Source organism: Acomys minous, assembly GCF_964271855.1.
Source record: "Acomys minous genome assembly, chromosome: 1".
NCBI lineage: Eukaryota > Metazoa > Chordata > Mammalia > Rodentia > Muridae > Acomys > Acomys minous.
In genome coordinates this window covers 34,365,649-34,391,806 of record NC_140483.1, presented here as the reverse complement: position 1 = coordinate 34,391,806, position 26,158 = coordinate 34,365,649, and the positions used below count along the sequence as shown (strand labels likewise).

At 42.3% G+C, this 26,158-nt stretch overlaps 1 protein-coding gene across 2 annotated transcripts in view; it reads left to right on the top strand.

The window, feature by feature from the left end:
- ASTN1 (astrotactin 1) overlaps positions 1-26,158 on the top strand; it is a 310,168-nt gene that overhangs the window by 154,992 nt on the left and 129,018 nt on the right. For both annotated transcript variants that reach the window (XM_084772141.1, XM_084772142.1), the window contains exon 8: positions 4,281-4,365. In XM_084772141.1, coding sequence (XP_084628267.1) covers positions 4,281-4,365 — 85 coding nt within the window. The remainder of the gene's footprint in view (positions 1-4,280; positions 4,366-26,158) is intronic.

The window sequence follows — 26,158 nt, the reverse complement described above, 5'->3', positions numbered from 1 at the left end:
GCTCTAACCTGGATTACATACACATTCCAAATTCACTTCCATTGCTCCATTATAGTGTCTTCCTTCAGGGTGAGCTTTTGCATGTTCCCTATATTCTCTCGCAGAGTTTCATGGGGGTCATTCAGCCCTGCGCATGCCTCTTTCCTGCTCACTCCCAGTGGTAGGGTTTTATTAGGCAATTTGACATTATCCACGTCCAGTTGAACATTTTCTTTTAGGCAAGGGACAGCCAGTCCTATGTAATAAAAGCCAACCGCTACCTGAAGCAATGCAATGACTTCAGGCTTTTGCCTTGATTTGGGGTTTATGACGTAGCAACTTGTGGTGATCCCAGTCAAACATGAGGACCCCTAACTTGAAGGTCTTTCTTAATGCCTAGGTGAGATTTCTGTCGCAGTGATTCAACTGTATAATGGGAGGTGACCAAAGGTGCTGGTCACCATGCAACATAGCCCAGGGTGCTTGCTCTCCAGGTACCAAACAAAAGTAGGTATAGGGGTCTCTGTCCCTTGCACCCTTTCAGTGGGCTTTCTTCCCTGGCAGTGTGATCCACAGAATACCTTCTGCAGCCACTGTGACATGCTACACTCTCCTGGCTGGGCACTTCTCCATGGCCACGACATGTCCTTCTGTTGGGTTCCTATGTACACCACCACAGAGTCAGCACCTCATGTGTTCCCTGCCATCTGTCACAGCAGATGCGGAGACTGTAACACTTCGGCTTAGGAGGGCATCCAACACCCTTGTGGGGTCTTTAAAATTCACAGCTAACAGCCGGAGTCTGTGCTTACATGAAACCCCTCTTGAAGTCAAGATTTAGCAGTTGGTTTCCATAGTAACTTTCCTCATCAAGTCTGAACTCTCCTCGCAGCATATATGTCCAAACTGGTTTAAGGAGGAATAAAGAAGAGGGAAGTTTGGTGGAGTCCAGAAATGAGGATCTGTTTGAGAGGCAGATTTTGGATATCCCCAAACTCTAGCCTGGTATGTTTGAAAATTCCTGATTCTCTGGCTTAGGGTGGCATATGCCATTATATGGGGAAAAGCTTTATCTGTTGTCAGCAGTGGGTCCCCACATGGTAATGAGTGATGGAAGCCTCATGTGGGGATAATGACCATGAAGGCAATTTGAGAAGGTAAATGCACTGTACAAATGCTAGATATTTACGTCATTAGCAAAATGGGTCTCTGCTTGAACTCAGAGTGGTTACTGAATTTATTTTTACATGTTTTGTGGTAACCAGATATGAGATGGAGAAGAGGATGGTCTTTTATTGTTCATCCTTAATTCTAGACAAGGTGTCCAGCTGAGATTAGTCTTGTTTCGTGTCTTTGTTATTTTGTTTTTGTTTGCCAGGGTCTCATGTTGTCTGGGATGGGCTTAAAAATCACTATGTAGCTGAAAATGACCTTAAACTTCTGATCCTTATGCCCCCCTCCTCAGTACTGAGGTTGCAGGCATTCTCTACCATGTCTAGTATATGTGGTACTAGGGATTGAACCCAGGCTCGAATGCATGCAAGTACTCAACCAACAGAGCTGCAACCCAAGGTCCAGTTGAGACCATTCTGAGACTCAGAAGGATGTACTTGACACTCTCCAATGAGTATATCCTGCTTTTAAGCATCATCTTCTCATCTAACTGCCAATGAGGACAAACAGGGGAGTACATTTCCCAAAAGAAAAGATACATTTGGGCATTTAACCCATTAATTCGCTTAGATATTTTGGTGTTAGGGGTTATTGCTATCAATAAACAGATTCTATCCTTTATTTTTGTGTTTTTGTGTGATATATCCTATGTGTGCATATATATTCATGTGTGTCAATGGGTGTGTATGTGAAGTCTAGAGATCCACTTCAGCTATCTTTTTCTACTACTGCCTGTGTGTGTGTGTGTGTGTGTGTGTGTGTGTGTGTGTGTACATTCATTGGCACAGAGTCTCTTACTGAATATGGAGTTCACCCCTTCTGGTAGATTGTCTGACCATTTGGGTTCTGTAATCTCACCAGTCTACACCTCACGATCTAGGCTTACAAGTGCACACTGACATGCCTGCCTTGAATATGGATGCCGGGGAATCCAAATTCAAGTTCTTATATACTTGAGCAATAAACACTTTACCACTGAGCTATATTCTCAGGTTAAACACTTTAATTATTTAATTGGTGAACCATAGTTTGATGGTTAATATTGATTGTTAACTTTTCTTGAGAGAGACAAGCCTCTGTGCATTGTCTATGGGGGTTGTTTAGATTAGGATAATTGAAGCAAGAACTGTCATTTAGATTAACAGGTACTGCTCCAGGGGCTAGATTCCTGGACTGTACACAAAGGATAAACCCAGCTCAGTGCCGCATTCATTGTCCTTTGCTTCATGGTTGTAGATGCAATATTCCTGCCCCCTTGATGGATCATACAGAGGAGACTGAATAACCCATAGATTGCCTTTGTCCACTATTTGTCATAACGCAAGACAAGTAACTATGCACACAGTATCTATGCAAAGCCTACTTGTTTGAGGAGATCAACCTTATCCTTGTCCTGTGTATTTTACAGTTGGGATTTAGGCGTTCTTTGGAATTCTTGAGGCATAAAGCCTTTATTCTCTTTTTACTTTGAACTCGAACCTGCCTTCTACCTTTCCCTTTATCAATGGCCATCATTGATCACCAGCCATCTAATTTCAAGCTGCATTTCTGATGTTTCAATTTAAGCTCCATGGCCATTTGTAGCTATAGCCCAGTACCAGTGAAGGTAATAAATTTGCACCTAAAGTAGGTCAGTGGGTTCCAATATAGCCCATGATACTAAAATCAGAATTTGCTACTCATAAAACAATGCACCGATCTCTAATACTCTTTAGATTTGTTTGAAACAAAGAAGTCACCCCCTTTTCACTACATCCACCAGTACATTGATCTGAGTGTGTTTGGGATAGGGGTTAAGTGACTGTTAGTTGGTATAGAGGCCCTAAGAGATGATAGCTTTTAATGTATGAGCTAAAATCTTAAACAAAAATTGCCCCACTCACACTCTTCTGTCAGATACATTCTCTTCATTTTTTTTTATTAAGTTTTATCTTCATAAGGAGGAAAGAGCATTTAAAGCTGTTATTCTATTTATATCCAGCTTAAGTTTCTCTTCCTTGGGAGATAAATAGACTGCATACGTATTGTCTCCTCAGGATTTGGCACCTTTGTAAATTTGTTATTTACAAATTTCAAGAAGTCACACTTTGTTATTTCACTGGTTGTAAATTAAATAGCCAGCCATTGGAAGATGAAAAGCAAATGGTTTAGGGTAACATGTCACATGGCTCAGAGACAAGTAGCACCATGTATGACAGCAGTCACATCAGGAAGCAGCAGCTACTGTCCTCAGGATTGCTACTCAAGAGAGCAGTAGGTGCTAACCCTTTGGGAGGTCTCATGTTTACTTCTTAACTGGTTGAACTCCATGCAACCCTGCCTTGGAGAGACTGACACCCTCAGATAGGTAATCTTGTGTGCAATTCTAGAGGGCTTTTGGACCTCTCAGTATGCACAAACAAAACAAAAGAAACAAACAAACAAAAACCTCCCATAAAACTAATGATAGGGAAGAGTAGAATGATTCTGAACAGTTCAGGCTTATTTACTAGCTTCAAGAGACCATTAGCCATTGTCACTGGAAAACCTAGAGCTCCTAGAAAAACAGAAGAGGAGAGCGCAATGTCCTTGACATAGCATGGCGTGATGAGAGTGTCTCAAGTCACATAGCCATGGGCTCACGTGTTAACTGTGTCATTTTTAAGAGGCTGGTAAGTCTCATAACTTGCCCAAGCTTCGTCTTCCTCATCAGCATATAATATAATAACAATACCTAGGTTCTTAGAGAAACTTGAAATTGTTCACACGTGCAGACTTTAAACAGTTACCATCACTTGCTAGTTGCCATGTAGTACCCTGCAACTGGTAAAATGAACGTAAGGTGCCCCCTTCCTCAAAGGCTCACTGGTCTTTGTGTTTATAGAGTACACACATACACACATACTAGGTGCTTGCAGATGTTAGGGTCCTTCAGTGTACAAAATTGTCATACATTGGAAAGTGGGGAGATTCCTTCATGAGGACAATGGAGAGGAGCATGTGTAATACAGTGGGATGTATGTTTCATTTATGCTATTAATGAAGTCAGGTTTAATCTGATCATTTCACACTAACTTTCTCAAGTACTGACACAGTAGTTGATCTTTGACTTTTGTCTGTTTCTTTTTTCTTCCTACCCTGATCCCAAGGGGAATGTCTGTGCTATGAAGGCTACATGAAGGATCCTGTCCACAAGCATCTTTGCATTCGGAATGAATGGGGGACAAACCAGGGGTAAGTGACATGACAAGTTGGCACTTTCCCATGTCACTGCTTTCGTATGCAGATATGTTGGGGGCAACTGTGCACAGGGAAGCAGAGTTAATGGGTGGTTGTGTTCCAAACAGCCCATAGTAAAAATGTCATTGCCTTTTCATAGTCACGCTGTGCCAGTGATGTCCATGCCATCTTTCCCTGCCTTTGCAAGTCGGGGGATGATGCTTCTGACTTGTGGCCTCCAAGTGGGATCTGGAAATGAGGCTGCCTTCCTCTTCTTCTCCACTCTACCTCCGTCCATGAGAATTTCTCAGGCAGAACTTAGCTGACGTTTTCGTTGGCACACATGAAGCAACACAGACTCAACTGTAGCTCTTGGAGCTTGATGAGTCCTGGGAGAGACTGACAGGAGTCAAAACATGCTACCAGCAGCACTGTCAACAGGGGTGACGTACCAGACTAAGAAAGTGCTCTGTGCTAAGGAAGAGCGTTTGTGTCAGATCCCCAGTTACCATTTCTTTGTATGACTTTTATTTTCCCACAACTCCATGTGACTGGAGGAAAGTAGCTATTTTATCTATTCCTTTTTTTCTTACATTTTTAAATGTTTTTATTGTAATAAAACATAAGTAGCATGAATTTACCATGTTAATAGGTTCTGAGTCTATGATTCAATGAAATTAAGTAAGCCTATATCACTAGAGAGCCATCACCACCCTATGTCTTGTGATGATTTTTTAAAAGCAATTTATGTGTCCTCTTTTAAATTCCAAGAGCTTGATTTCTGCATTGGGCATATGGTGAGAACATTCAATAAATGTTAACTATTAAATGCTAACTGATAATATTAGTCAATGAGATAGGGAGAATCAGAAGGAAATCAAGGCATGTTGGTAGGTGATTTTCTGGACTGCAGCCTGACAACGTGGGAAAGAACCCAATCAAACCACAATGTCATTTCTGACATTGCCATAGAGACTCTCACTCCCGGGTCAATAATCTGTCCCTTTTACGTGATTCTGATGAGACCGAACCTAGAATATTGAGTGCAGTTCTGGACTCTCAAAGCAATAAATATGGTGACAAATGGGTGAGAGTTGGAGAAGAGCAATAAAAATGATTGAGGAGCCCAGGGGAGTGATTTATGATAAGAGAAGGGAAGAACTCAATGCTGATGACTTAGCCAGCTGAGGACTAGCCAGGGTTTGATAGATGTCCACAGACACGGAAAACGGGAAATGTTCTGGAACCCGGTTGGAGTTAAGGGATAAGGACAAGAGTAAATGAAGTTAGGAAAAAAGAAATCTGGGTCACAGGTCAGAAAAGTTAGGGTAGTCCAACGGCCATGAAATCTTTTTTGTGTTAGTGAAAGTGAAGACTGGCTTGCTTTGTATGGAATTTGAGCTTTTATCAGATAGGCAGTCCACAAACTTTAAAAGGATGTGTTTGGAGAGAAAAGCAGAGGATTGGCCAATGGCTGTCCAGTGAGGTATGAACGTAGAAGGACATGCACTGGCTGCGCTTCACACTGTTCTCGGACTTTCGTTGGCACTGAATTGTTTGCACAATTGCTGTGGGACCAGCCCTGCAGCTTCTGCGATGGCTGAGGATCTTACCGACCACGGTTCTTACTGAGTAAAATGTTGTGAAAGGTGATGGATCACCACCTCTCTATCTCATAGCCTGCAATCTTGCCGCTGAAGAAAACAACTCCAAAATATCATTTCACGTTTGCTCTAAATGATCCAGGCTGGCCCTCCGCAGTGATTGGATTTGGTGGCTAAATCGCTCAAGCCTCCACATCCCTAGCCTTGTAGACATATCGCGTAAGGATGGGCCTGACTTCACTTGGTAATTGCAAAGCTTTTGTTATTCCCTATGGCTGCGTGTAGAGACAGTCTTAGGATGCAGACAAGAGCCTCGGGGGAGAAACGGTCGAGGTCCCAACACTGGTGTCATTTGGAACAAGATAGACTAAAGCACTGAGCTGCACACTGACGAGAGCACTAGCCCCAGGAAATAGACAAAGACACCCAATCTGTCATTTCCATCTCTAATTTCCATTATTCTATGATCGTCACTGTCTATGAGGTCTCATTGTGGACACTAATAAAATCATGGAACAACTATCAGGAGGAGGGAAGGGAGTGAGTATCTTGAGGACATTGGAGCAGCAGTGATAAGCAGCTTGAGTTCACATTTATAAAACAATGCCAGACAAATGGATGCATTTTCCCTCCTGAAATAAAAAAGATAAGTGAAAAGTAGAAGATGTCATACATCGTGATTTAAATCAGGGTACCAAACTAATGTAATGTTTAGATGATTTCCCCCCAAATTAATCTAAATTGGTTTGAGTGTAAAGACTGCCATTTGAATTGAAACCGTCTGACAGACTTCTAAATTATGATACATATTGGAGTGTTATGGAAAAATCAATGGTAAGCCTAATTTTCCTAGGATTTTCACTTAACGTTCTAGAAGGCGAAGGTGAGCAGCCCACATAAGGGGTACTTATGTTTGCCTCTTAACATACTGATGAGGCATACATTAAGACTGCAGTAGGTTCGTTCTAGGCAGAAAAACCAAATCCAGGTCTAGTAATACTTGAAGTCATTTGTGAGAAATCAAGGTTGATATGTCAGGGAAAAGTGGCAAAAAAGGCATTAGTGATTTTTCAGACATGGAAGAAAATTAATCAAGGACGTTCATACAAAAAGTTACAGATGGGTGCTTATGTGAGTTAGAGGAGTTAACTGTGAGACATTGTGCCACTGCTGGTTGCCGTGTGTGTGTGTGTGTGTGTGTGTGTGTGTGTGTGTGTGGTGTCTCTATGACTGTGCAGTGTGACTGTGTATATGAAATGAGCCAGTATGCTTATACAATGGCTCTCACCACTATGTCTTGTCATTTACTCTTCAATTCATTCATGTTTTCAGTATCTATTCACCCATTACTCACCAGGTGATGAGCGTATAGTTGTTATGCCTGAAAACAAGGTTGATATTCTGTTCTGGGATACTTAATAGTCCACGTAGGAAGATGGACATACAATGAACAAGTAGAAATAGTTCTAAGGCCTACCAAAAGGAAGATGTGGAGCAAAGGTCAGTGAGAGCATAGTTAAGTGGTGCTTAGATAAAGATGAAGAACTGAAATAGAGTTTAATGGAGAAGCCAGATTTTTGAGTTGTTCTATTCGATAGGTAGATATACGAGGAGCAGTGGTTTCCAGGAATGGTAGATAAGTAGCTCAATTTTGTTTAAAAGCCTTGAACATGGCCAAGAGGGAAAGCTAAAATGGGTAAAAGCTAGCTCTCAAAGAAGTCTTGCTTACTGAAGCTACGAACACTAAAACCCATTTACAGGACCCTAGAACTGTTAATAGAGGGGAACTTCTCATAGATGTTTGTGCATCTTCTCCCCACACAGCTAATGTGGGAATCCTTTATAATGACTTCAAATAATTGTACACACACACACACACACACACACACACACACACACACACACACACCAAGATCAAAACCTATTGGGATTTTGTAGGTTTTATTTACCTACATTCTTCAAGTTAAATATATTTCTGAAACTTTCCTGTAGACAAATAGGAGAGAATGGCTGAGAATTGGAGAGACTATGTCTAAGATCTACTAAGGATTTATATTACAATAATTCTGATACCTCAGTCCTGCCAGCAATGCCAGGAGAAAGCAAGCAGGTTGAGACAGTCATGTCTTTTTCTGCACGGTAAAGCCAGCTGCTCCAACTTGCATAGCTCAAGGGGTCCAGGTGGAAGATTGTAAAATAGTAGAATTCATTTGGATAAGAAGAAAATTTTCACTGAGAGTAAAAATGGTTTCAGGACTAAAGAGAACTTGTGGCTTACAGATTTCTAGTGGGTCACTCGAAGAACATGGGATGTTTGAAAATGCATCCTTAATCTTTGATGTTGGCAACAAAATCAAACGTTCCCGATTGTAACACTCCATATCACCCAACTGCCAGTTGAGAGCACAGAACTGGAGTGTTTGAACTAGTGCCATATTTTCTGTATCTTCTGTCTTTCCTGTGTGAATTTTCCCGGTGATTTCTTGCCCTCCCATCATTGTGGCTGCATGACCCAGCCAGAGGCTGCATTTGATATTTGTTTGCTAGGACAAATTGAAAATGTTCACAGATGAGAAATGAAAACAATAAGTGGGGGTGGAAGAAGCAAGAAAGATTGATTTACATGAGAATATCAGAGAAGAAAAGAGACACCCAAATTTATTTAGATACTTCAGAGTTATTAAGAAAGGCCATAATAATGGCTTTTTGCTAAATTAAAAGTGTACTCAAGGGCCTCTAGAAACATCTTTCAGAATACCACAATTAGATCAAATTCATGCTTTCAGAGGTTCCTGGTAAATAATAGTCTGATTACTTATTCTGGCATCTCAGCTGCAGAGGGCAACACCAAGGAGATTCTCCAATAGAAAATTATAAAATATCACTGGGCTTTCATGCTGAAGGATAAAGACAGAGTGATAACTCATGAGCTGGGGAGAGGCCTGCTGCGGGAAATGAGCAGGTGGTGCTTGCGAGGATTTCAAAGCCTTTGGCAGGACTGACCCTGCTCCCAGGACTACTGCTCTTCTCATGGCTGCCCAGGGAGATGACACCCTTCCCAGGACATCTTCAGTACTGAGTCACTTGCTCGTACATGGTCTATACTGCCTTAGGATGGCTCTGCCATTGTCCCAGGAGCTTGCAGTTCATCCGTTTCTGCAACTTCTCCATTCTGATTTACCCAGTGGTTTCTGCTTAGGCAGGGAATCCAGCCTTATAAGGATTAATGTCCCCATGTAAGCCCATGAAATCCTCTGTTTGTGTGTGTGCATGCACACACATTTGCGTGCCTATGTGTGTGTGTGTGTGTGTATTCCATTATGCGTACATTGTACGTGAATATATGCGTGTGTATCCGTGGATATGGAAGCTGAAGATTGACATTCAGTTTCTTCCATAATTGCTTCTTTATATGATTGGTTGAGACAGGGTCTCTCTCTGGACTTGGGGCTCATCACCTGGCTGGCCATCAAGCCCTAGGCATCTACCTGTATCCCCTTCCCCAAAGCTGGGATTACTTATGGGGGGGGGCTTCCTTACGCCTAGCCTTCTATGTAGAGACGATGAGCCGAACCCAGGTCCTCAGGCCACCAGTGCGTCATCTCCTCGCAGCTGGGCTAGAGGCCTCTGTGTAGCTCTAATTCTATCCTGGGTTTTGAGCTTAGTGTGAACTTCGTTGACCAGCAATGAAACTCTTTGGAAGTGACTCTAGATAGAGTTAAAGTCCTTGGTAAGACAATATTTCTTGAATTTGGAGAACCTGTTTCTATCTCACAATCTGGCCTTTTTTTTATTTTTTTATTTTTTTATTTTTTAGCCTACTCCCTTGCTTGTTTCTATGTCACCAGGGCCACCCACCTTCCCCTAACCCTTCAGATAAAACACACAGCAAGGCCACCGGCTGCTGCCTTATCTTCAGTGCCTCTTCCCCTGCCCTCCAGACCAGACCTCATTGTCTGTGCCCAGTTCCTGTCACTGCCATGCCATCCACAAATGGGATTATCTTCCCATTAGCTCTTCGCCCCCATCTGTAATCACTGTCACTAATTCCTAACAAGAGTTTCAATGAATTTATTTGTTTTCCTTTTTTTTTTCTCCCCTTCTGTTTTTGTTTGGCTTTGTTTTATCCCTTCCCTCTGTCTCCCCCTCTCCCCCTCAAGAGTCAGAAGCAATACTGTTGTCATTTTCCTCCTCATTTCAAGGTTAGAATTTTAGAAGTGGGCTCTTAGAATGAAGCCTAAATCTCCTGGCTCCTTCTCTGCAGAAGCCAACTGCAACCGGAAATCAGTCCACAGACCACCTCTTTCTTGAATAAGCAAGCCAGAACTTGAAAGTGGCCCACACATGCCAGGATTTCCTCTATGGCTTAGCCTCATCCCCTGACCAAGAAATTGTTTGACAAACTCTGGACCCCACTCTTACAGATTTCTCAAATGAAAATAGGTTTTATGTCACCAGTTTTTTTTTTTTACTTTAAAAAAATTTTTTTATTAATTTATTCTTGTTACATCTCAATGGTTATCCCATCCCTTGTATCCTCCCATTCTTCCCTCCCTCCCATTTTCCCCTTATTCCCCTCCCTATGACTGTGACTGGGGGGGATTTCCTCCCCTTGTATATGCTCATAGGGTATCAAGTCTCTTCTTAGTAACCTGCTATCCTTCTTCTGAGTGCCACCAGGTCTCCTCCTCCAGGGGACATGGTCAAATATGAGGCACCAGAGTTCATGTGAAAGTCAGTCCCCACTCTCCACTCAACTGTGGAGAATGTTCTGTCCATTGGCTAGATCTCAGTAGGGGTTTAAATACTGCCTGTATTGTCTTTGCCTGGTGACTTAGTTTGAGCGGGACCCCTGGGCCCAAATCTGCCTTTCATAATGTTCTTCTTGTACGTTTCTAGGACCCTCTGGATCCTTCTATTTCCCCATTCTCCCATACTTCTCTCTTCTATAGTCCCAATAGGATGTCCTTACATCTATCCCACTTTCCTGGTAGGTGAAGACTTTCATGGGACTTGCCCCTTGGGTTAGTGTCCAGTTTTGAGTATATACCATTTGAGTCTTTCTGCTTCTGGCTTAACTCACTCATTATGATCATTTCTAGCTCAATCCATTTGTCCACAAATTTCGAGGATTCCTTGTTTTTAATAGCTGAGTAGTATTCCATAGTGTAAATGTACCACAGTTTCTTTATTCATTCTTCTACTGAGGGACACTTAGGCTGTTTCCATGTTCTGGCTATTATGAATAAGGCTGCTATGAACATGGTTGAGCAAATTTTCTTGTTGTGTGCTAGAGCATCTTCTGGGTATATTCCAAGGAGTGGAATAGCTGGGTCTTGAGGAAACCCTATTCCCATTTTTCTGAGATAGCACCAGATAGATTTCCAAAGTGGCTGTACTAGTTTGCATTCCCACCAGCAATGAAAGAGTGTTCCTCTTTCCCCACAACCTTTCATATGTCACCAGTTTTTATGGAAAGTGTATGACCATCCACCTGAGTATAATGACCACTTCATCTTCTGTGGACAGACTAATCCAGCCTGTGCTTTCCAAGGCATGACACCTCTGTGGCAAACTCTGTGTGTCTAATCTGCACAACAGCCCTTGTTCAGCTACTGCTGACCCTCAGGGTCAATTTGGGTAAAGCCCTCAGCTCCCTTCTTAGGAATAACACTTATAACTGTCTTGGTCACTTGTGGATGACCTAAAAGCAAGCTCTGCCTAGATGAGAGGCTCCTGCATGCCAGTGCAGTCCACAGAACAACTACTCTTCTATCATTGAGGAATCCCATTTCTGACTTTGTCATTTGATGGTTTCAGTATCATCAGTCTTGGAGAGCGCCATGATTGTAGAATATTTCTGTTGTTGGTTTGGTTTGGATTTTAATAGGGGTGTGCGTGCATGCGCGTGTGTGTGTGTGTGTGTGTGTGTGTGTGTGTGTGTGTGTCTGTGTGTGTGTGTGTGTGTGTCTGTGTCTGTGTCTGTGTGTGTGTCTCTGTGTGTGTGTGTGTGTGTGTGTGTGTGTGTGTGTGTGTGTGCCTGTGTGTAAATATGGGTGCACAGAGGACAATCTTGGGTATCATCTTCAAGAGCACTGTCCACCTTTTTGAGGCAGGATCTCTCATTGTCCTGGATCTCTGCAATCAGGATAGACTGACTGCCAGCAAACTTCAGGAATCTTCTAGTTTCTGCATGCTAGAATTGCAAGCATGAGCCATCACAGCCATGTGCGTTCCCTAGGGACCGAACTCAGGTCCTTGTGCTTGCAAGGCTATGCTTTATCAACTGAGTTATCTCCTCAGTCTCTGAGTATGTAGTTTTAATACTCTCTCTCAAATGACAGTGAAGCACAGCCAAACTTAAGAAAACTTCGCACAAAAATCAATAAAAAGAAAGGAAAAGAAAAAAGAGAAAAAGAATTTTTTAAAAAGCCAGGCATGGTGGTGCTGGCCTGTAATTCCAGCACTCAGGGAGGCAGAGTCAGGTGGATCTCTGAGTTGGAGACCATCCTGGTCTACAAAGTGAGTCTGGGACAACCAAGGCTACACAGGGAAACCCTGTCCCAGAAAACCAAAAAAGAAATAGAAAAGAAAACTTCATAAGCAAACACTTTCCAAACCTGGTGAATAGGGCACCTGCCATCAGTTTTCCACCCCTTTCCCGAGAAGATAAGAGTGGGTTTGTGGAATAGTAACTTTAAAAGTTATTTTCATTTTACTGGGAGGTGAAATAACTTATTCTGGACCACATAATTGGTAGCCAAGCTGTATAGTAACAACTGACTATTGGAGATAAATCAATTGGATAAATATTTAAGGGAGAGGAATGAAAAGTGTGTACTATTCTGAGAGTCAGTTATTAGCTCGAGGTGGGTGGCAGGCTTGCTTGAATTCATTCCCTATCCCAGGGCAGCTAAACTCATCTTTATCGCAGGCTTCCCCCATTTGAGTGGCAGGCATCCACCTCCGGTGCTGCCTACCCTCCACAGGAGGGTAGCCCTCTACCACACTGCTGTCTCTGCCTAGCCCAGTCAAGGCACCAGGAGACTTATTTTAAACAGTGCCAGAGGCGGGAATTCTCATATTTCCTCCAACTTGACCACCAGGGTGAAAAAAAATCAACCTCAATTTACCCTCCCATCTGCTCAAGAATGGAAGATAAATTGTTTCAATTTTATAGAAATGAATGTTTTATGTCTTGCCTATGCTTTCCAGAGAGTGTCCTGAATTCATATATTCTATTGATGCGTGGATGTTTTCCACTAAAAATGCTCCCGGAGCCCTCAGTTTTCTTAGGTTCCAGTCTCAGAATACTAGGTAGGTGACTGCTGTGAGTTTTTCCTTCCCTTTGGAATCTGAGCTACATATCTTTCTTTTTTAATCAATAGGAAAAGAAATTCACTCATTATTTTATGTTTAAACTACCTTTACCATTTGCCATTTGTGTGTATTTCCTTCCAGTTTCCTTTTTTTTTTTTGCATCAGAAATTCTCCTTGCTACCACCTTCTTCCATCTGCATGCATTGTGTTCTTTCCCATAGCTTAGCAATGAATATGCCTAAGCTTTATAATCATGAAAAGCAGAAAGACACAGAGAAGATCATTACAAGTATTCTTGCAGCACATTATTTTTCTCAAAACTTTCCATAAGGAAGTTAGTCTTGATGCCTAATGGAAACGTCATTTTTTCCCATTAGAAAATTAACACATATAACCTGTTATAGTGAGCTAGAAGAAACAAGTGGTTTTTAAGCCTAGCATGCAGGCCCAGACTTTAGTACACGCCCCTGTAAGTCAGCGTAATAAAAAAAGAAAAAAGCTGCGTGAACAGCAAGTAGTTGCCTACACGTTTACTGTGATGGTTAGTATAATACAACTTCAGTGTTCTCACATACAGAGCAGTTCCTCATGCAATGCTAACTAATTCTTATCATTTGTTGCATGTAAGGATAAATACCATGCTGAGCTGTTTTTAAAGCTATATCACCCTAAGAGGCTAGAGAGATAGTTTAGTGAGTGAAAGCACTCTCTGAGCAAGTACAAGGATCCAAGTTCAAGTCCCACCACTCACTAGGCATGGGCACGTGTGCCTGGAACTGGGGAGGATACAAATGGGAGGATGCTTGGGCCTTGCTGGTTGTCACATTACCTCCAGGTTCCGTGAGAGATGTATCTCAAAGGAATAAAACAGAGACGGACAGAGTAGGACACCAATGTCATTCCTCGACATCCATGAGTGCTTGCATACATTTCTGTACATACAACACACACACACACACACACACACACACACACACACACACACACACACACACACTTCCCCCAAATAGAAATAATTTTTAAAAAAATCATACGTGTGTGTGTGTGAGTGAGTGAGTGAACGATATCTATCTAGTTAAAAATCCTACAAACAATGCTTTTTTAAAGAGATGGGCAATTAGTGATATTTATGGCACCTACAATTTCTGTGAAAGCTATTTCCTTAAAAGTAATCCTATGGTGTATTCCTCCTAGACAAGTGGTTTAGATTATTTTTCAATCACTCACACTATAACTATTTTCCTAGGCTTTAAATGTTATATATAATTTCAAAAATTAGGAAATAAACAGTTTGTCACGGATATCAAGTTTTGTGCTGAGTCTTTTGTTTCCCTTCATATAAGAAAAGCAATGCATAGGGCCGAAAAAGATCTGTGTGTTGGGGGAGGAACCGAGAGCAGCAAAAAGTAAGAGAATCCAGGTAATGTAAAATCTCATCCCTTGAAGTAAATACAAACACACAGCCCCAAAAGTATTATTATTATTATTATTATTATTATTATTATTATTATTATTATTATTTGAGATTCAGTAGTACATTGGTCAGTTTCACAGAGGCATGAGCAGAACTCCTTAAACTCTGATCCTGACATCCGGGTTATTTTCATTATACTATAGTGGTGTTCATCAACTGGAATCTTCCTTTCCTTCCCTAGTAGTCTCTTTTTCACCTAGTTTATTAATCGTCCCACAGGATTTTCCCACACTGAGATTAGCATCACAGCTTGAGGAGATACAGCCAGGAGACACAATCATGTACAGCCAGTCCACGCCTACCCCTCGTGGTTGGCTTTTGGATTTAAGACCTTTGCATTCTGGAATCCCCAGACTTCTGTTGTAGAGGACTGTGAAATGAGGCCACAAACAGCTGCACAAACCCTGAGGTTGCATCAGCCCGATTAGCTCTAGAGATGCAAGTCTCCCATGAGGCCTCTCAGATGCTAGTTCTCAGCATGGAGTCTGTCCATCCATGCTGATGTACATCAGGGATGCTTTTCTTTATAGTCATGTGAGAACACTGGCTTTTAGTGGAGTCGGGGTTCACAACTGTGAGAGGGTCTCCGGAGGGAACATAGTCAACTCTGGGAAATGCCTACCTAGTGCGGAACTGACATGAGTTGAGGACCATAACACTTCACATGCCAGTGATTAAAACATTCCTCGTCCTCCACCCGGCGGGTACAGGAGTGCCGCTTGTGATGATAATAGTCATAGTAACAAAGTGGCCTTTACGTGGTCTTTGCAGCCACCCTTCTAAGTACCTGTATTAGTTACTTCTCTGTTTGTTGTGGCAAACTGTTGAACAAAAGCAGCTTCAGGAAGGGCTTGTTTTGGCTCACTGTTGGAAGCTACAGTCGTCATAGTAGGGAAGGTTAGAGCTAAGGTGGCTGGCCACATTGCACCCGCAGTTGGAAAGCAGAGACAAGTACCAGGGTTCAGATAGCTTTCTCCTTTTTATGCAGCCGGAGACCCCAGCCTGTGGGGTGGCACCACCCCCCATGCATGATGGTCTTCCCACCTCAGTTAAATAGGCCTCCAAAAACCTCTCAAACATATGTTCATCTCCTAGGTCATTGTAAATTGTGTGAAGTTGGCTATCAATTTCACTAACCCACCACTAGATGAGATTTCATTCTCACTTCAAAACTTTAAGGTAAGATCCTTGTCCACATTATATAGGCAAGGCGATAAAATCCTAGTCCCTACAGAGGACTTTGTTTGGTCAAACACTTTAAGAGTAAGTGTTTCCAAGAGTCTCAAGAGGAAAACAGACACAAGGCTGAAATTTAGCTTTAGATTTCCGAGGACGGAGACTTTAGGAGTTGGGACTGGGTTAAAACAGTAAGTTTGTGTTCTGAGTTGAGAATCTTTCAGAATGACATAACATCCTAGGGAGGATAACAAGTCACTAGAGGGACCTTGCTGGAGGCTAAAGCACAGTAAGTGCCATTGGCCTCGGTCCAACTCAGGTAAAATGGCACTTGAGCTACATATATGCCGGGGGGGCCCTAGGCTGTAACTGTCTGTGTGGAACAGGCGTCTGTTGCTGAGTATCTCTGTGCTATTGTTAGTGCAAAACCATGGCCAGCACCCGGCCATGATGGCTCACCTCAGAAGAGCAGATGCACCACCTACAGCAGGGGAGTGAAGTGCTGAGGCAGACCCTCGCTCTGGGCATCTTTCACAGCCCTTGCCCCTTGTCCAGTGAGTTATGAGTGGGTATTACATTGTTCGCGTCTGAAAGACAGACTTGCCCATCTTCCTCCCGCTACCTGACCTAGGGACATGGTCATCAGGGGCGTACTCAGAGGTTTTTTTTCTTTCAGGCATAGTCTTGGGCATTCTTAACAGACTCCAAGCAGTTTTGATCAAACTTCCTGCTAGGCAGGAAACTGTATACCTCCCACCCACAAAGGATTAATATTTACCCAGTGGTTTTATTATTATATTTTAGGTTCTAGGAACTGAACTCGGAACATCTTGCAGGCTAGGCAAGCACCCTATCACTGAGCTTTACCCACTGCCCTCACCTGTTCACATTTAACCTTTATGGGAGATAGCGCAAAGCAAAATGCAAGAGGCTGAGTCTGACAGACATAGGTTCAAATCTTTTACTCACTAAGAAAGACCTTTGTTTTTGGATAATTTATGACTTTTATAAACCTTGCTTTCATTGCCATTAACAATAAAGAATAATGATATCTACTTAATAAAATTTATCATAAGGATTATTGAGACAACCTGAATATGATGTGTTCCACTCAATAATATTCATAAACATGTAAGTTCTGGATCAGTATACAGTGAATGCTAAAATCTTTGTTTAGCATTAGTTGTGAGCTATTTTCTGCTCTTTAATCATTCACCAAATGATGCAATCTTAATGTCAATTTTGCAGGTGAGTTTAACAGAACCTACAACCAGAATATAAATTACATGGTGGAAAAAAATAGTGTTTCATTATGTCATTGCATTGCCATACCATAACATGCTGCCAGGAACATAGTAGTAACTCAGTAAATATTTGTTAAGTAAGTGAAAAATACATGTTCATCTTGAGGAATCCTTCCTGGGCAAAGCCAGTGACCAATTTAGAATTATCAAGTTTGGATGTGGTTTGGAAAAGACAAAACCAGGCCTTGTTTTTCTACAGGTCTTATATAAAACCTTATTAAATTTTAGTTTTTCTCCTGAAAGTGGTGAGTCACATATCTAATTTTAGGGACAAGAACAGGAGTTTATCAGCTGGATCACTGACAAATCTAGAAACTCAGAGTTGGGAGCCCACCTCAAGGTCATATTATCCAATGTGGCACTCCGTGTAGACATCCCTCCTGCAGTCTTTGTAGCAGATGGCCTTCCAGGCACTGCTTGAACATCGTTAGTGACAGGGACAATGGCATTTGATGAGGCAGCTCATTCTGTGGTTGTAACATGGATTCTTAAACAGATCTTTGGGTTGAATAAAAATGTTCCCCTGTGGCTTTCACCTGTTTGGCCAATTCTGTCCCTTGGAATAAAAATCAATGTATTTACTTCCTTTTTCTATTCCTCACTGCTAATTCCTGTGATAGCTTGATGTAGATACAAAAATACACTGAACTTTTGTGCAGTGTAGGGTGGATGCCTGAGAACAAATAACATTGTCAGGTGTGGGCTGGCTGGATCTTAATTTTTCTGATGTTCCAGATCAGTGTGTACAGGATAACTATTTTGAGACTTTTCTTTTCAAAAATGCCTAAATCTCCAACTATTCCTTCTCTTCTCCCACTTTGTGTGTGTGTGTGTGTGTGTGTGTGTGTGTGTGTGTGTGTGTATGCATGATGTACATGTGTATATATACTGGTGTATGTATGTATGTGTGTGATGTATGCTGTATGTATTTGTGTATGTATGTGTGATGTACATTGTCTATGTATTTTTGTATGTATGTGTGTGTGATCTATGATGTATACATGGCACATATGTGTGTATGTATGTGTGTGATATATGTCTACATGAGTGTATTTATGTGTGTGTGTGTGTGTGTGTGTGTGTGTGTGTGTGTGTGTGTGTGATGTATGACGTGTATACAGAGGCTAGAATTCTGCAGTCACTCTCAGAGTCTCTCACCGCACCTGAAGCTCACTAATTCTACTAAGCTGGGTCTGGCCAGTGAGCATCAGGGATCTGCCTGTCCCCACCTCTCCTGGGATTATAGATATGCACTGGTTTTAAAACAAATCAGTTAGATCAGCTAACAGTATTTTTATTTTCTTTTTAATTGTGATTTTTATTTTTGAATTATATCATAATTACAATATCCCACCTTTCCTTTCCTATCCAATCTCTCCTTTATGTCCCTACCTCCTTACTATCTCTCAAACTCATGCTTTCTTTTTCTTTAATTGCTTGTTAAACATATATATGATGTGTCTGTCTAGCTATCTGTTCTTAAATATATAAATACATCCTATTCAGTCCATATATTATTACTTGCACGTATATGGTTTTAGAGATGACAATTGGTATTGGATAATCAATAGAGGGAACCCTACCCAGGAGAAAACAGTTTCTCAGCATTCCTTAGCTGCCTTGAGTTCTTTGTCTAGGCTTGAGGCCCTCAGTTGAGGTTTTCCTCTTAGGTCCCAGGATTGTTTGGATTTTGGTAAATATCACATGATGAATAAGTGGACTTTAACACAGAGAATTAAACTGCTGCAGACATCAACAGGGTACACTTGAGGAACTCATTGCAATTGTCCCATGGTTCCTGTAAGTGAGGAAGGGAGATGACATGTCATGTACATCCTTCTAAGTGATGAACTAATCTAGTTGCTTATGTCTGGCACCTAGTTTAGCTAGTATCAGGTCACTTTTACTAAGTGCTTTCTCAGTGGCAGGCAGTACTGATAGAAGCTTTATGAATATGCACATCACTTCCTCTGCAAGTTTGAGGAGTGAGGATGTCAGGACACAAAGGTATGCAGAGGTTGCATGAGACCCCCCCAGTAGGGGTGGAAGGAGGTGTGATGATCTCAGAAGCCTGGCCAAAGGCTACCTGTGAGGTCTGCGGATAAATCTGGCCCCATGGAAGCACGCACCAGGGTCTCTGACAGCAGCTTCTCCCAAGGCGGACCCAACAGCCCATTGAGTCACTTGTCCATACCACCTTCTCCACTAAGGCTCAGGACAGCCCCTGAGTAGCTCAGAATAGTGCCCCAATCTACCTTTCTTTCAAGGCTAGCCCAAATAACTGCTCCACCCTTAAACCTTCCCGGATCTCCATTTGGAAGCCATCTCCATCTTTGGTTGATTCAGGCTTATGACTTTGCTATGTCACTTTGCGTCCTGTACTGTCTTGTCTTAACACCCGGCTCATTAATAAGGCTTTGGAATAAGAGAATATCTCTGAGACTCTTTCTCAGATGTACACAATAGATGTTTAATAAAAATTAAATAGTGGCTTCTAGTGAGATTTCTAATACTATGAGATATGGACTCACAGGACAAATTTTTATGTGAGGGTCATGAAGGAAGGGCTGTTTTGATGTTGCTTCTAATACATCACTTCTACCAGGGATTTCTTCTTTACTATCTACCCTTTGGTGATCCAGAAGCCCTCTGTGATCCAGTTCATTTCAGAGACAAGACGTTTTAGTCTGTACAGAACTGAGCCAGAAGATGAGAATTAAGTCTCTACAGATCATCTGGGCCCAATTCCTGGCTCTACTCCTTATTACCTACCTACTTCCCCCGAGCAAATCCCTAAGCTCTCTGCATCTCCACTTCCTCCCCTATGAATTAGAGTCATTAACAGTAACTATTTCTTTGAGGGCCAGTAAGAAGTAAAAACAGCATGCAGCATTCTCAGATGATTGGCTCTCCTAACTGCTCCCAGACTCACAATCCAAGATGGCTTCTGCCCCTGTGACATTTGCACTTGGACCTATGTGCATCTCCTTATAACCTTGAAATTATCCCTAGCTTACTCATAATCACCAGGTACACTGTAAACACCCAGTAAACAGCTGCTGCACCGCGTTGCTTAGGAAATAACGAGAAGGGAGAGTCCGTGCTGGCTCAGTATGGATGCAGTTCTGTCAGGGGGCACACACACCCTGAAGGCTGACTGTAAATGACAGAATCACGGAAGGCAAAGGTGTATGGCTCCCAGAGAAGGCTGGTAACACCAGTGACAATAAAGTTAAACGGTTCTTCTTTGTAGAATGAGGGACTCTGGCATCAGACACAACACTTGCTAGGGACATGGCTTTCAGAAGAGAGGTCTCGCTACCACTGTTCCAAACTTTGAACTTCAGTCACTGCCTAGGAGGCCACGGGGTGCCTGGGTTCTATTTAGTTTGGATTTTGACTGTTTTTTTTTCTTCTTCTTCTCTTTTCTCTGCCGGCTTCAAAGACAGTCATGTTCTTCAAAAGCCTTGTCTCACTCTTCCCGAAATTGTGCTTCGCACTGGGCAGGGGAGGGTGCTGTTGGACACAATATCCTAAACGCAGGCCTCTTGCCTAATTAAGCTGCAGTCAGATTTTCCACAGAAGCCCCCAGCACAGCAGATGCCCTCTTTGAAGTCATTAGTCTTCACAGCAGGGAGGACACATCATCAAAGACTCTGTTTCCCAACACCCCCTGCTCCACCCTTGTACACCAGAGAATTGTGGGGAAGGGGGTGGGGAGACAGGAGCCTATATATGCATTAAGTCTGCTGTTTTCTGGCCTTAAACCACAAATCCTTTGAACTGAAACTCGGGGAGTAGGCTGATGATGCTATCTTAGAATTTCTTCCCATTCTTTGTATCTTCAGCCAATTTAGAAATTAAATTTATTATGGCCTACAATATAGAATGTAGGGCATGGTTGGAGTTCGAGTTGATAGCCTAAGGCTACTGTGAGATAGGGGTTGGTAAGAAAAAGAAATGGTTCTGAGGAAGAAGATACTCAAAATATAATTGATAATCACTGTAAGCTATGAAGCTGGAAAACAATCTCTCTCTCCTCTCTCTCTCTCTCTCTCTCTCTCTCTCTCTCTCGTGTGTACATGTGTGTGCGTGTAGATTAGTAAGACTTTAGTTTTGTTGTTGTTGCTGTTTTGGTTGTTCTGTTCCTTCTATTTTTTTTCTTTCTTTCTTTTTTTTTTAATTTTTAGTTAGTTGGTTGATTGTTGTTTTTGTTTTTTTTTTTTACTATGGTTTTGAATTTTAGCTTTTATTTATTTATTTTTCTTAACATATGTATGTTATTAATTTATTCATATTACATCTCAATTGTTATCCTATCCCTTGTATCCTCCCATTCCTCCCCCCTTCCTGCTTTCCCCCTACTTCCCTTCCCTATGACTGTGACTGAGGGGGACCTCCTCCTCCTGTATATGCTCATAGGGTATCAAGTCTCTTCTTGGTGGCCTGTTATCTTTCCTCTGAGTGCCATCAGGCCTCCCCATCCAAGGGACATGGTCAAATATGGGGCACCAGAGTTCGTGTGAAAGTCAGACCCCACTCTCCACTCAACTGTGGAGAATGTCCTGCCCATTGGCTAGATCTGGGTAGGGGTTTGAAGTTCACTGCACATATTATCCTTGGCTGGTGCCATAGTTTAGCTTTTATTTATTGAGGAGCTAGAGAGCATCTCTATTTCTAGCTTTCTAGCCCTCAACCCCCTTCAAAGCTATTTGGCTAATGTGAATAAAATAATGTTTAACAAAAATATCTTTCCAAGATCATATTTTAAATTTCTGCACAAATTTGGGCATTGGATTTCAGTGCTGATGTCTTGGCACTCTAAGAAAAACAGCCTGTCCTGCCCGTGCTTTGGAAGACCCATGATGACTCTCCATTATAGGACTCATTAAAAAAGGACACTGGTATGGGGTCCAGGTCTCTGCGATTACTCCTCAAAGTTTTCCACGGGGCACCCCCACCCCCACATGTTTATTCATTGGATCTCTCACGGATGCACATAGACTCCTCTGTAGGACCACAGCTCTCCAGGTAGGAGCTTTGTCTCTGATTGCGTCCTTTGCCAGGCTATTATCTGGCTCCCACATCCTTAATTATCCCCCAAGACCTTACTTTGCAGCCACCAAAAGGATTTATCAAAAAGAGCTGGCTGGCCATTTCCCACTCTGCCTCAGACTCATCTGTCGTCTCTGTGGCCTTACAGAAAAGAAACATGAAGCTGTCCAAGATGAGTTAGAAGCTTTCCCTGGCCACATCTCTGCCAAGCCCTCCAGCCATCTCACTCCAACCGCTCTCCGTCTGGAATGCTATGGCAGTGTGGCTCTTGCAGAGGCTGTGTATGTACCACGCTGTGTCCATGTCTCTACTATCTTTGTCTGCAGATACCCAGTGCTTGGGAAGCCTCCTTGTCCTCCTCCTCCTCCTCCTCCTCCTCCTCCTCCTCCTCCTCCTCTCTCCCTCTGGACACGCAAGCACCATATGAGTGTTTAAGTCTATACTGAGATGGCCCTTTCTGCAATGCTTACCAGTGATAGCCAGTCTACAAGAAGCCCTCTGCCTCTCCTGTTATCCTGCTATCCACATTAATACCTGTGTTATTGGTTTCAAATGATAATTACCATAATCTGGTAACCATAATCATCTGTGTGTGTATCTCCCTGTGCCCTTGTTATACCAAGTTGCATGTGTCATTTTTATAACTCTGTGGTGTTTCCTGTCACATTCATTTCTAAGCACCCCATAAATGTTCATGGGCTGAGTAAATGAATGGGTGTACTTAGGGCTAAGCATGCAGGTTCTATCAAACCCCTACATGACACCTAGTGTTTAAGTCCTTCTGTCTCCTAAGGAGAAATCAGTGTTTTATGGCATGGTATTCTTTTATGAGTTATCTCATTTGTCTTCTGAGCACCACTAAAGTAGAGTACCGCTATTATTTATTCATTTATAAAGCCCTTGCTGATGTCTCATGTATTGTCTTAGGTACCTAAGGAAAAAGAGATAGATAATAATAACTAGCCACCACTCAGGGCTGATGATAGGTAGACTCTGTTCAAAGCACTCACTTCATTTATTCTCTACAACAAAGTTAGAAGAAGGTATGGCCAATGTCCATCTGGATTTTATAACTGGGTAAACTGGAATGCAGATACACCTCAAATAATATTGGGGATACTTACCAATAAACCTATGATATACTGAAACACCATAGGTCAAACTGTATTTAGTCAGGTGTGGTGGCTCCCACCTACACTTCCAATACTTCAGAGTATACAGAGTGAAAACTGTCAGTTTGAGGCTACTCTGGACCACATAGTTAATTCCTGTAACATCCCCTCCCCCCCCCCCCACAAACATTCTCTTAATACTCACAACCCTATAAACTTAGTGCTGGAGAGTATTACTTATTCACCTGGCAACTGCATGGCTTGACCAGGAGCTGTGACTTTCCAACATCATGAAGAGAAAATCATATTTCACATTTAAAAATCCAAAAATCAAAACTCATTCAAAGTATAGATTCTATAGTTGCTTGTAATGTCTCCCCCTACATAAACTCATAGTCACTGCTAAGCATCCTTATGTGGAAACGACCTGTATGAGATTGTCTTAGTCTAAGATGCTAGAACCAGCTTATATAAGAACATGCAATCCTAGAGCAAGAGTGAGGAGTAAGGCACCTGAAATTGGCAAGAAAGAAAATAAAAAGGAAGGCGATGCATTAGTTATTTGTCCAAAGCTTTATATACAAGCCATTTGGATCTATGCTATGTAGAATATACAGGATTTTTAATGCATTTTGATGTACAACAATGTTGTTATAGTGAAAGGAAAAATCCAATTGTTCGATTTTACCAATAAAGACTCAGGAGCCAGATGCTGGGGTGAAAGCCTGCTAGTTCAGAGAGGCAGATGAAGTACCCAGATGACCTTCCTACTCTAAAATTTCCCAGAAGGAAAAGGGCCTTTCTTACTCAGCTCATAATGCAGATGAAAAAAGCCAAAAGCTAAAAGCCAAAAGCTCCTTCTTCTACGCACTCTCTTACACGCCTTTTCTCAATATCTTTCCTTTCTGTTTAATCTCTGTCTACCAGTTTCTTTTCTTTCTTTCTTTTTTTTTTTTTTTCTGTCTTTTTGATTTTTCAAGACTCTTTGTAGACCTGGCTGGCCTCACAGAAATCTGCCTGGCTCTGCCTCCCACGTGCTGGGATTAAAGGTATGCGCCACCACTCCCAGCTTGTCAGCTGGTTTCTTGCTCCACCTCTTGAACTAAGATTGATTTTTGTTTAGCTCTTGGATTAAAGGTGTGTGCTAGGGCTGAGCCACTCCAAAACTAGAAACAGGTTTCTACAGTTCACAATCTCAGGGTTCACAATGGGATCAAATATCCTGCAACATACCAAAATAGCATAGAATAGATCATTTATAAGCAATAGAAGTTATCTTAGCTATAGAAGCTGGGAAGTCCAGTGGCGTTAGCACCTAGCAATTGCCACATGTGCCATGCGTGGCACTACAGCAGGAAACCTCAAAGAAGATAGAACAGAACATCCAACTCCCTTTTATAGTGAGCTGGCTCTAGAGCAGTTGTTCTCAGCCTGTGGGTCATGACCTCTTGGGGGATGGAACACTCCTTTCACAAGGCTCATCTAAGACCATCAGAAAACACAGATATATACATTACAATTCATGATAGTAGAAAATTATAGATATGAAGTAGCAATAAAAATAATTATATGGTTGGGGGGGGTCACCACAATGTGAGTACTGTACTGAAGGACCAGCAACAGCATTAAGAGGGCTGAGAACCACTACTCTAGAGATCACTTAACCATTCCTTAGATAACACTCATCTGTGAGTCAAATATGCTTAGGTAGATAAGCTCTTAATATTGTTAAGACAGATTAAATTTCAGCTTAATTAATTAAGTTAATTAATTAATTAACTCAAATTTTCGAGGCAGGGTTTTTCTGTGTAGCCCTGACTGTCCTAGAGCTCACTCTGTAGACCAGGCTGGCCTCGTACTCACAGACATCCACCTGCCTCTGCCCCTGAGTGCTGAGATTCAAGATGCGTGCCACCACCGCCCAGCTAGCATAACTTTTAAAGAGGTATATTTGATGATAGTAGGTCCCCTCAAGCCTGTGTTTTTCTCACAAGCAAAATAAATTCATTGCACACGTTAGCCGCAAAGTCTAAATTCTTCTAAACATAAAGTCCAAAGTCCAAAGGGCAGCGTTTCATTTAAGCCGGTTGTAGATGGCACTCAAGTGTGATTGAACCTGAAGCACATCCCTTTCAGCTGTGAGCACATGGATTCACATTTTCTACTTCCCAGATAACCAGGTGGGATAGGCACAGAGTGGACATTCCTGTTCTGAAGAAGAGCAGTAGGCAAGAAAATGGGGTGGTCCCAAGGAACCCCAAAAACCTAACAGGGCATGTGTTGAGTCTTAAAAGACAATGGCGGTCAAGTCCATGTTTTCCAACAGGGCACACGAGACTTGGCTCCCAAACCCCTAACTGCTCCTTATGTCTAAGCCCTATTCCTCTAGGGCTGGAGTCTCAGTCCCGTGGCTATCCTCGGCTGGCACTTCATGCTGGTATCTCTACTATTCTTGGGTTTCGAGTGCAGCTCCAGCTCAGATGTTTCACTATGATGGAGCTGTTTGCAGTGGCTCTGCTTTTTTTGGCAAGGCTTTGTCTAGACGGCCTCCCATCAGAATCTTACCCAGGATAACCATGTTGCCCTAGCGCTTACATCCTTGGAGCCTGAGACCTATGGCCATGTTGACTTTGCTAAGATTTGCCAGTTCTACCTTCTAGACCAACAGCCAGAGCCAGTTTGTACCTGAGGCTGATTAAGCTATGACTTGGGAAAACTGTCCAAGAACGGAGAGCAGAGGCTCCAGAAAGCTCCAGGCACGGA